This window comes from Heterocephalus glaber, unplaced genomic scaffold (genome assembly GCF_053883595.1).
Source record: "Heterocephalus glaber isolate CG9 unplaced genomic scaffold, H.glaber_assembly_v1.0 deba00001479, whole genome shotgun sequence".
Classification (NCBI taxonomy): Eukaryota; Metazoa; Chordata; class Mammalia; order Rodentia; family Bathyergidae; genus Heterocephalus; species Heterocephalus glaber.
In genome coordinates, this window is record NW_028258316.1 from 5,046,530 (window position 1) to 5,058,682 (window position 12,153).

General features: G+C 53.5%; 1 protein-coding gene across 2 annotated transcripts; it reads right to left on the reverse strand.

Moving 5' to 3' along the window:
• Window positions 1-431: 431 nt before the first annotated feature.
• Window positions 432-8,773, reverse strand: Exosc2 (exosome component 2). 2 transcript variants are annotated; one of them, XM_013073903.3, is made up of 9 exons: window positions 8,571-8,773; window positions 7,061-7,162; window positions 5,274-5,319; window positions 4,793-4,882; window positions 3,801-3,866; window positions 3,395-3,463; window positions 2,338-2,514; window positions 1,469-1,597; window positions 432-1,009 (listed from the first exon to the last, which is right to left on the reverse strand). In XM_013073903.3, exons 1-9 carry the CDS (start codon window positions 8,627-8,629, stop codon window positions 929-931), a joined length of 819 nt encoding a protein of 272 aa, XP_012929357.1. In that variant the 5' UTR covers window positions 8,630-8,773; the 3' UTR covers window positions 432-928. The 2 variants fall into 2 exon arrangements, with proteins under 2 accessions (XP_012929357.1, XP_004849162.1); XM_004849105.3 differs by lacking the exon at window positions 8,571-8,773 and adding an exon at window positions 7,860-8,021.
• Window positions 8,774-12,153: the final 3,380 nt, after the last annotated feature.

Consider the following 12,153-nt stretch of genomic DNA (forward strand, 5'->3'; position numbering starts at 1 on the left):
CATTTCTAAAGTCATTAGAAATACAACACACAGGAATACTAGCATTCCTCGGTGAGAACTTCAGTATTTTGCTTTCATCTTTTTTTTTTTTTTTTTGGTACCGGGGATCGAACTTGGGTCCTTGCGCTTGCGCGGCAGGCGGCGAAACCACTGAGCTAAATCCCCAGCCCTTTGCTTTCATCTTTAACCCTAATTGTGAATGTGTCCTACTTCAATTAGGAAAGGAAAACAGCTTCGCATTTCCCATTTTTCTCACTGTTTTCTTCACATTTATCAGAGCACCCAAAAGTACAATGGGCCCAGAACATTCATTTTCTCTGTCATCAGAACTTAGCTTCTTACAAGCCGCCCTCCCCCTGGAAGGCAGCGCAGGCTCAGGCAGCCCAGTGCGGGTCCCTCACACCTGTCATTCAAGGATCGCACGTGAGGAATGAGATTCCAACCAAGCAAAGGCTGCCAGGTTAACTTTATTCTTCCATTCGTCTGCCAGGTTAACTTTAGCAACTGTACACTCCCCGGTCACACTTGCGCCTTAAAGAAGGTGGAGTGGAGGCCCTTTGGGGGTCAGGGATGCCACGTTTTCCACCAGGGCAATTTCACGGGCACTGTGCCTCATGAGAGAGGGAGGACAAAGGAATCTCCGTGTTATTCCAGGAGGGGCAGCCACTCGGCTGGGACACTGAGCATCCAAAAGACCTGAAATGACTTTCTTCAGCTAGGACTTACCAGGCCTGAGGGGCTGGAAGCACTGCTCCTCGCCAGGCCCCTTGTCCCAGAAAGGGAGAAAGCAGGCCTGGCCTGGGGGCTTGGAACAGATGAGTCCTGAGTCTGTCGGATCCTCCCTGGGCTGCGTGTGGGGACCACCAAGCAGACTCTCCGCTGGCCAGAACGGCTCCAGCAAGGCAGTCCCATGCCTGGGAGCCTCTCCTCAGCCCTCCTGCTCTAAAAGCCTCTGGCGTGTTTCCAGCACAATCTCCTCCATTACTTCCGGCTTTAAGATGTCTTTGATCTGAAAAAGATGGAAGATAAGGTGTGTGACAATGAAGATATCAGCCAGAAGCAGACCAGCAGACCAACTGAAATACAGAGCCCAAGCAAGGTCAACATCGACCTTCTGGGCTCTGTCCCCTCACCAGAGGATAGAGTACAGCAGGTAGGACCTGCCAGACCCAGCTTAAGGAACCAGCAAGGTTCCCTGGGGTGGAGCTGACAAGAACAAAGATATTATTCTGACATTCATTAAAAAGACGGCTGGAATTTGGGACAGAGAAGACCAAGTCAAGAGGGCTGCTGTCTGTCACAAAAGAGTCCCACCAACACCCCCAGCGCCACCCAGAACCCTCAGCCCAACACTGGACACTGAGAATACTCCAAGTTCCTGGGGACAGACCTCCCCCTCCCCTGAGGGACCTGGTAAAAGTGCTTGAGACATGCGACTGCAACCCCGATGAGACCCACAGGGCTGCACCTGATGTGGAAGGGAAGCCTCGTAGCAGTACAGAATGCTGGTGTCGTACAGCATCATCCTCTGAGTCACAAGTGAGACCACGCAGTTGCGCAGCCGGGACATCACCTCTCGATCAGCCAGCGACACTGGCTGCAGGGATGTGGAAGGAAGGGAGGGGAATTGCAAACAGCACCCAAGAGTCATCCCAGTGCATCACAGAAAAGACCTTTCATGACTCGACGGCCTTGCTCTGGGACTCCATGGGAACAGACGGCCTGCTCTGAGAAGACAAGAGTGTGGCTTCCTCCAGGGCTGTTTGGCTGTTGCCCTGCACCTTTGCCACCTCTGCTGACAAAGACAAGCCAGTCCCCAGTTGGAGAAGAAGGAAGGCAATTCAGCTGTCATGCCACTGCTTGATGGAAATCCAAACTCACTTGGGCTGCAGCAGTGACACGCAGTCTGACACTGCACACTGACACTTTATAGTCACTGGCGGACCAGACAGCGCTGGTCTCCTACAATTAAAGCCCCTAGCAACGCTCTTAGTTTGTAAGCGCTCTCTCTACGCAATGACAAAGTCACCTAACACCAACATCTCAGAACAGGTCCTGGTCGTTAAATGGCACAACACTGTAGTTTAAAAAACAGCAAATTCCAACCCGGCCACGGTGGCATGTGCATGTAATCCCAGCTACTCGGGGGCTGAGGGAAGAGAGTCGGAAGTTCAAGGCCAGCCTGGACCACTTAGACAGACCCCGTCTCAATATTAAATTGGCTAGGAGCTAGCTCAGTGCAAGGCCCTGGGGTCCAATGCCAGTACCAAAAAGGAAAAAAGGGAAAAAGCAACAAATCCTGCCTGTGCCCAAAGCACGGCAGTGGTGCTTCCTCACCTCCAGGTTTGCAATGAAGCCCCCTGCATCTTCCTCTTTGTGCTCTGGGGTCGGGTAGATCCAGATGAAGCCGTTGTTGCCCAGGATCACAGAGGCACCGCACGGCAAGTCGTGGAAGTGAGTCTTCTGCCGCTTCACCAGGGAGGGGGAGACCTGGACTAGAACCCCCTGGCCTAGCTGCAGAAACAGCATGGGCAGTGTCACTGTGCACGCGGCCTGATTATGCCAAGCAGATTACCGAGTACACACCCGCTCACAGTGAGCTTGGCACACTTTCTGTTTATCGGCCGTCCCCACATATGAACAGAGCCTGTATACATTCGTGCAGAAAACATTTCCGGATTCCCCAGGCTGTTCACACATCTCAAAGGGCCACTATTGTACCCTTCTGTCACTTCCTACCATCATGTGCCAACCCAGGGCAGCTGTCAGAAAGCTCCAGAGCACTCCCTCTGGACAAGGACACCGTCCTGTCCCATGAGCCAAGCTCGTCCCCTTCACCCGAAATACCCATCCTGGGAAGAACTGGGTGTGAGCCAGGGCCACATCCAGCAAGGAAGGGTCTGCAGCCCCACCCGAGTGTCAGCACGCACGGTGCGGCACATCAACTTCCAGCACACGAACACGGGTGGCTGCCGCCCCTCCACCAAGGGAAGAGCTTTCCCTAAAGAGTCAAGAAACTAGAAGCTTTCGGGCTGCAAAACCTGGCCTTGACAGTGTAAGCTCACCCAGAGCAGCGGAATTTCATTTAGAGACTCAGAGGATGACCCTGTCTTTGCTGGCAACACAATCCACTTCACTGACCAGGGTACTGACAGGGCTATGGGCAAAGACTGCATCATGCCCCGGGGAGAGGGGGACGGCAGTCATGGCCCCAGGCAGTGAAGGGTAAAGATGCCCCTTCCTCCAGCTGAGATTGGGGAAAACCACTGGGCCAGGAGATCCCAGCTGTGGGTCCTCAGGTGCCAGGGTCAGCATGCCAGGGGGCTCCGGGGATGCGGAAATGGACCAGAAGCCTTGGTTGGCAGGCACACAGCAACAGCAAGGCGGGACTTACTTTTCCATATTTCAGGCTCCTCGTGTGCAGAGAGACTGCTCCGTCGGAGAACACTGCCTGGACCTCGGCCTGCCCAGGCCGGTGAAGGAGCAAACCACAGGCTCGGTGCCCGCTTTCACATCCAGCCTCCCTTGCCTGCCTAGTCCCACCCCGTCACCAGCCGTCCACCCTGGATCCTAGGTGGCTAAGAGCACATGGATATGACCACACCTTTCCCTTGGATGGCATGGAAACAGCTTTTCTGCTCCCTGGGATAAAATTCAACACAGGCTACCAGGAGTTATGTGACCCAGAGAAAGGTCCACAGCAGAGCCCAGATACATGACCAGGACTCAGGGCCAAGAGGATGACAAGTTCCTCTGTCGCAGACACAAGCACGAGCCCGCCCCGCCCTGGTGCAGGATACACTGATGAGGTCCCCTTCCTGCAGGAAACCTCGCATGGCCAGCTCGTCCTCTGCAGACCTTCTCCTCTGAAACACACACAGACAATGGTGTCAGGCTGATCCCCGCAGACCTCCTCACCTCTTCCCACCGCTTGTGTCTCGGTCACTTCCTCGGATCTTTGCAGCCAATCGTGCTACTCAAACCCTAAGAACTATGGTAAGAGGGGCAACCGAGGCACCCCGACTTTCCATCTGCAAGGCCCTCTCCCCCACCTCCGTCCTCCCTGCTGAGGAACATTCAGGCGTCCTGCCTGCTCCCCCAAACCCTCCCAGGCTCCCCAGGCCGCCTTGTTTGCTGTGTCTGCTCCCACGCTTCGCTTCCTCTCCGAGTCCCTGGGCTCATTTAAATTCTCTCCACCCTCAGGCATCAAGTCTTGCATGTGTGATTTTTTTCACTGAAATCAGTCACTCTTTGTAACACATGCTTGTTTACTCTGCTGCTGCCAGGTATGTGGTTCGGTCGTCTCCCACCCCTGCTGGTCTGCAAGCTCCTGGGGAGCTCCACGCGCAGCCTCCTCCAGGCTCCACAGCCCAGCACAGCAAGCCTCTCTGAGCACACACTGGGCTGAACCCTGCCCTGTACAGAAGGCTGCGGCTGAGGCTCTGGCATCATCAAATGCCAACCAAATCACAAAAACGAATCTAAAGACAACTTTTCAGGGACACCCACCGTGCAGAGCTGATACACCCAGAAAAGGAAACTTGCTAGCACCAATATCTAAGTCGCCTCTCCCCAGCACTCTTCTGAGATCCCGTCCCAAGGCCACTTCTGATCCTACCGCACACCAGTTGCTGCCTGCGTTGAGACCTGGGCCAGGTGTACACGCAGGCAGCAAATCTCATCACAGAGTAACAGGCGCAAGCTCAGCATCAGGCAGAGTTCTCAGGGGCAGCGAGGGCGCCACAGCTCAAGCCAGCCAGCAGTGAAGTTCAGGACCCAGCCAGACCCTTACCAGCTCTCCACCCGGAAGGTTCATGGACGAGAGCAGCAAGACGGAGTCCAGCCTGGAATTGGTATCCACCTTCCACCGCTTCTGTTGAACCTGCAAACAGAAAGGTCCACACCTAGACACACGCTCCAGGGGAAGAGCTCACATGATAAGGGACCAACAGCCAGGCCTGGTGGGCATGCCTGTAATCCCAGCACTGGGGGGGCTGAGGCAGGAGGATGGCCAGGAGTTCGAGGCCAGCCTGGGCTACACAGTGACAGTGAGTTCAAGGCCAGCCTGAACTGCATAGCAAGATCCTGTCTCCAAAGGGACGGGGGTGGGGGTGGGGGGGAGTCAATAATCCCAAATATAACAAGCTAGAGGTCACAAAGCAGCCCCATGTAATGAATGCCTTTTTAACACAGCTACATGTAGACCATCTGCCCCACTCCTTACGTCATCAGCGGCCTTCACTTTGTACAGACTGATCTGACTCCAACTTTACCTCCGTGATTCTCCCCACTACAATGTCTCCTACTTCACCGTTGTACCTGGAAGATAAAACAAAAGGTCACCCTTGGAGATTTCAGTTAAATGGGACGAGGGACCTGAGGACGGTCCACGCTTAGCAGACTGATGTAACTCCCCTGCGTGGCCTTATCCTCAGACACTGATGCCGCCAGCATTCCTGCCTGGACAGTCTCCGCCAGCTTTCCTTACACTAGCCGCTCACTGCAAGTGGTTCCCTTAGTCAGCATACCTGTTCTGTGGGGTTCATGACAGCAGAAAGCCTGGGGTGTTTTCCTGTGGAACACAGATGGGCTCTGCACCGACCAAGGGAAAGGAAGAAGGTTGAGCCGGGCCACCATTCAAGGGGCTCACTGCTCACTTGCTAGGCCCTGGTTCCTTGTTCTAATTCAAAGTCTCTTTTCCAGCCCTGCTCACCCCGTGCTGAGCTCATCTGATTCAACAGCTTTAAAATACCAGATTCCACTCCACTAGCTCCTGCTGCTGCCACTTAGATGCCTCGAGGGCATTTTCAAACATGGGCCCAAAAGGAAGCTTCCCAGCAGCCCCTGCTCCTCTCCCTGTCATCCCCAGCTCAGGGAATGATGACCCCATTCCCCGGGGTGCTCAGGTCAAAAACCCTGGCGAGTCACTCTTGATTCCTGTCTCCGGCTCTGGGACAAGTCCAGCAGCAAATCCTGTGGGCTTTCCCCTGAAAACATATACAGGAAATAAAAAGCATCCAAATCAGAAAGGAAGAAGTAGAACCATCTCTACTCACAGAGGACTCATGGTCCTGTGTATAGAAAACCCTAACTGGGTGTGGTGGCGCACGCCTGTCACCCCAGCACTTAGAAGGCTGAAGCAAGAGGATCGCCATGAGTTCCAGGCCAGCCTGAGCTACACAGTGAGTTCAAGGCCAGCCTGAAGTACACAGTTAAGACCCTGTCTGAAAAAGCACAAACAAAAACCCCAAAGAATACAAAATCCAATATTCTTTTATGATTTAAACAAAAACAAACACGCCCCACTTAGTCCAAGGTGTCATCACTGCAGATGATGAATATGGTTCCCTACACTAACCCCATCCCTTCCGACTCCCCTCAGCAGCCAGAATGACCTGATTAAAACCTAAGTCAAGGGGCTGGGGATTTAGCTCAGTGGTTCCACCGCCTGCTCCGAAAGCTCAAGGACCTGAGGTCGATCCCTAGTACCAAAAAAAAAAAACCTAACTCAAGCCAGGCACTTGCTCTTGTAGTCCCAGCTACTCAGGAGGCTGAAGCAGGGGGAATCGATTAGGTCCATAAGTTCCATCCAGATCAGCCTAGGCAACATAACAAAACCCTGTCTCAGACAGTAAACCCCTAGGTCAGATCACAGCCCTCCTGTGCTCCATCCCTTCCGGTGACCCCAGATCTCACAAAGCCAAACACCTCATGCTTACCATGGCAGGCAACTATTCACCCCTGCTCATCCCTCATTCACTCTGTCCCAACCCACAGTTCCCTTCGTGGCTAACCTTTATGACCACAGCTAGGTCCTCTGCCCTGTGTTATACTTCGCCCGTACCACCTCTGAATTCTAACAGATCCTCCAAGACAGGTCATGGTTCCCCTCACACCGAGGAGGCGGTAACCAAGTCTCAGAGCAGGCAGGTGACACAGGGAAACTCTGAAGCCGGCACTGATTTCTCCCACCCTTCCTGTAGTCGCAGTCACAACCCCAGACCTACAACAGGACAGGGCAGGCGGTGATACCCACAGAATACACACCTTCTCTCCTCACCTGGTTTTCAAGGCTTTCACACAGATCAGCTTGTTTACTCTCTCCACAGAGCCGGCCACAGATGCGATGAGCTTCTCTTCCCCCATGTACGTTCCATGGCCGCTGCGGCAAGAGAAGGACACAGCGAGCTGCTATCAGTGTAACGCCCGAGGGACCGCAACCATCTGGAACAGTGTGCCCGAGCTCAACAAGCTGCACCTGCCCGAAAAGCCAGGCGCACTTTCTCCTGGGAGCTCGGTGGACATCTCCCTTGTCTCACTCGAAGCTGCTCGTCTTTCCCCAGCAGCACGTCCCTTCCCAGGCCGCCATTCCCACCATGTTCTCCCACACTTGTTTGCCCACTGCATTTATCATCAATGTTCTGAATAACTTACAGTATTTATTTGACTCTCTTCCTGTTAGAACATAAACTCCACTAGAACAGACTCACTTTGTTCACTAGTATACTTCAACCATACAAAACAGAAATGTATATTGAAAGGATGAGTGAATGAATGAGTCGTGTGTGTTACTAGGGAATCAATCTAGAGACCCTGTCCCCCCCAAAACGATCTGGACTTCGGGCAGAGGATCCAAACCACGGTCGGAAGAAATCAGGAGGGTTCGGGCCCTAGACGAACTCGCTAGACGCAGGGACTGCGGGGGACGCGGCGACTGGGATGCTCAGGAGATGCGCGAGGCCCCCCGGAGACTTAAACACGAGGGGAACAGAGGCCTGGGTTTCCGGCCAGCAGCCCACGTGCAGAGCCCCACTGCCGCGCCGCTCCCTGTGTCCTCGGGCCCCCAACTTCCCACGTACCGCATGAAGCCCGTGTCTGTAGTGATCGTGTCCCCCGGCACCACCAAGTGTTTCTTAGTATCGCGCCCCAGGGTCTCACTGAGGGGTTTACGCGCCACCGGAAGCCTCATCTCCATCGCCATCTTGGCGCCAATAGTTTGCGCAGGCGCAGCTCGCCCGCCACGCCCGCGGACGCTCGAAGGGGGCGGGGATTCGGAGCAGCCGCCAATGGGAATTCACGGACTGGAGACCATGTTGACTATTGGCAACCATGAAGTTTACTTAAAAGGAAGGAAGGAGCCGAGTTGCCATGTTTACTATTGGCAAGGCAGCTCTTGTGGAATAATACAATCTAAAGTTGGAGGGTGTCTGGCTTTTTACCAAACTGCCTCCTACTGGAACCTCCTCTCAGTGTCCGTCCAACTCTAAGCCGCTATGGTCTGACATTTTGTGCGACAGCGCTCAAGGGGTTGGGCGTGGGGGATCTGCAGAAAACACTGTCTGAACGAACAGAAAGGAGAGCCCTTTGCCTACCGTCCCAGTGGGAGCCCCAGGGTTCTGCAACACAGCCACCAGCTCCACCCCGCACAGGGCTCCGGATGCCTCCCCTCGCCCTGCCAGGTTTACAATAAACTGAATTTCAACCTCAGGGAATTAAGATAGTTCTCCGCGCAGAGGGGCTCTAAATAGGAGTAAGTGAAATAACTTGCATCGACCACACCTGCTACAGACCTCTTATCGGGAAGATCAAGCCGGGTGCCTCCTGAACACCCATCAGGCCTTCGTTTCATAAATCTCCAAAACGACAGCTTTCCCTTCACCTAAGCAAGACTCACATCTACGCTGTCAAGAAAGCCAACCCTGCCAGGCGGTCGGTGACAGAAGTGCTGGCGTCCGAAAGGTCCCCCAGTAAGCAGGCAGCCAGACCTCGCCTCCTCCCTGCCTGGAGGAGGACGCAGCGCCGAGAAAGTCAGGGAATGGCTCATCTGGTGAGTTGGGCTGTGGCCATAAGAGGGCGACCGTGTCCTTTGAGCCAGCATAGCCCAGCCAGGCAGCTAAGGAGCCAGACCTCAGGAGTGTCTCTAGACCCACGCCCGGGACTTATAATGATGACTTGTTTACACAGGAGGAAATCGAAGCCCCAGAAGGACCAGCATTCACAGCAGCTGATCTCGGAGGGGCCAATGCTGGTCACACCAGCTCCCCAACCTCCCAGCCTGCGCTGCTTACCAAACCTGCCTGGGTGCTTTACTGGTCCTTACTGAGTGCTTTACCAACATCCTGTTATTTATTCCTGTCCAGGATGTGGGCCTGGGCGCTCCTGGTGATGATCACTTCCGGGCCACTGAGCCCCCCCAGACAGACCTGAGCTAGGACTAGAATCCAAGACTCCAGATACCCAGGCCTGCGCCCCTCTCTGCCCCGTGGACAGGAGTGGGCACCAGAAGCAGCTGTGTGTACCAAGGGGGGCTGTTACACAAACGGTTTCCGAGCCCAGAGGTAGGCCCTGGGGCTCTAGAGAGGCAGCACCGGAAGTCTGCTGTGATACCAATGGCTGACCAGGTCTAGCACCCACCAATTATTTCCACATCCACGTGTCTCCCCTGCCACCACCTCAGCCCAATCAATGTCATTTATTACTAGGGCAACTATAATGACTCCTGGCTCATCTCCCCAGTTTTACATTACACACACACACACACACACACACACACACACACACACACACACACTCCATACAGCAGCCAGAGGGAGCTCTTTGAAGCAGATCACCTTAAATCATGTCCCTGCCTAAAACTTTTTTTGCGCTTCTCCTTACTCTAAGAATAAATCTGAACTCATCACCTTGCCTGTCTCAGCCTCCCTCTAGGCCTGACTGGCTCCCATGACTCACAGGCAGTAGCCACTGGCCTCCGTCGGTGCCACCTACACCACACTGCCCGCCAACTCTGGCTGCCAAGATTGGCTCTTGGAGCTCTTCCTGCTTGCAGTCTCCTCTCTGTGTCTTTGTGGGGCAGCTCCTGGTCTCCACTCACACCTCGCTCAAATATCCACTTCCAGAGAAGGCCTCCTTGACCTCCTTATCTGGAATAACTCTCCAGTCCCTTTCCCACTGCTTAATCCTATTTTATTTCTTGTCACTGACTTCTCTTACTTGTTTAGGGCCATCTGAAAACTAGTGCTTCATCTGTTTTGTTCAGTATGTCTCAGCTCTTAGAACCACATCTGGCCCAGAGAGGGCCATAAAGTATTTGTCGAAAAAAATAAGATACAGCAGCCAGATGTGGTGGTGCACTCCTGTAATTCCAGCATGCTGGAGGCTGAGGCAGGAAGATTCCAACTTCAAGTTTCTCCTGGGCAACTAAGTGACTTACTGAGATCCTGTCTCAAAATAAAAAGTTAAAAAAGGGGGGGATGAGGATGTAGCTCAGTGCCAAGGTCCTGGGATCAAGTCCGAGTCCTGCCTCCCAAAATATATGCATTTACAAAATATATATTTGTTTATTTATTTATCAGTGGTCTCCTCTACATGATGAGCCCCACAAATACCTAGACTTAGTCTTTTGGGGGACCACTGGGAATTGAACCCAGGGGTACTCTATCACTAGCTTCATCCCCAGCCCTTTTATATTTTATTTTGAGACAGATTCTCGGTAGGTTGCCCAGGCTGGCCTTAAACATGCAATACTCCTGCCTCAGCTTCCCAGGTAGCTAGGATAACAGGTGTGCACCACCACCCCAGCCAGACTCGGTCTATTTTGTTCCTTGGCCAGTTCATAGAACTATGTATGATCCAGTGTAGGCCCTCCTATTAGCCTTGCCTTTGATTTTCTATGTTCAGCCTTGGGGCCTGGCTGTCCGTGAAGGGACCTTCCCTTCCAGGGTTAACCAAATCCTAGTGTCAGTAAACGACTCACCTGAGACCAAGCCTTTCACATGAAGACCACCCAATGCACAATTCACACTCAGCACCTCCTTTACTGGCCTCTCGCTGCTCTGCCTCCGGTTTCTAGGGACCTTTCCATATAAACAGGTTCTTTCTCCGGAACAGCCATTTTTGTGCCTGCTTGACTTGCAATATCAGATTAAAACAAACCCTAGGAGCTGGATGTGGTAGAGCATGTCTGTCATCCCAGCACTCAGGAAGCCGAGGCAGGAGGATCAACATGAGTTGAAGGAGGGCCTGAACTACACAGCAAGACCTTGTCTTCAAAAGCAAAAACAAAAACAGGGTCTTGCAATCTCGGAGGCTGAATCAGGAAGATCACAAGTTTGAGCTCAACCTGAGCAACTTAGCAACTTAGTGAGACCCTTAGTGTTTCAAGTTATAAAATGAAAAGGGCTGGGGATGGAGCTCCATGTGCAGGCCCTGGATTCCATCCCCAGTCCCACTCCCTACAAAAGGAACTGGGGATCCGGGTCTCCCTGCCTTGGGTCTGGGCAGGTTTGGGGACCACTTTGGCAGGTGGCACGTGTCCGAAGAGCCTCTGAGTGGCTTCCAGGGCTGGGCCAGCATGGACCACGCAACTGCCAGTGGCTTCCCTGGGGACACTCGCTTCTGTGCTGACATGAAGAAGCCTGGCGATGCTCAGCTGTCCTGGACGGGGCACCTCGACTCACCAACCACTTCCAAGACTTCCCCCACCCACCAAAGATGCACATCCCACAGGCTAGCTCAGAGGGGGAGGGAGGAGGGGAGCGGCAAGCTCAGGGTGTCTGTTCCTCTAGTTCAAAGGAGCCAAACACTGAGGAGAGAGAGAATGGTTCAGGAGAGGCGCAGTGGGTGCCTCGGGTTGTCCTGTGAGTTGCAACCCTTCTCGCCAATCAAAAGCAAACTTGTATTAGCAAAGCTCCCATTTATTGAGCATGTACTAAGTACCAGGCACGGAGCCATGTGCTGTACTTGTTTATATCCACAATCCCATTTGGTCCTCAGGCGCAGCTTCCGGGATCAGACACCAGGGGTGGAGCCCTGTTCTGCCGCACACTGGGCAAATGACTTACTCCCACTCTGTGCCTCAGTTTCCCCGTGCTTCAAAAGAACATTAAATAAAAGAGCAACAGGGCCCGGGGATTTAGCTCAATGGTGCTGCTGCCTGCCTCACAAGGGCAAGGTCCTGAGTTCGATTTCCCGTGCAAACAAAAGGAGCATCAGGAAAAAGGAGAGACATTGCATCAGTTTGTGGTGTGTGTGGAGCATTGCTGGAATGCATGTGTTTACGTCCCTAAATCCAGGGCTGGGGCACAGAAATTGCTACCAAGGATGGCATGCCTTTGGGGCTGTGTCCTGGAGGAAGCGGTCCAAGGCTTCTGC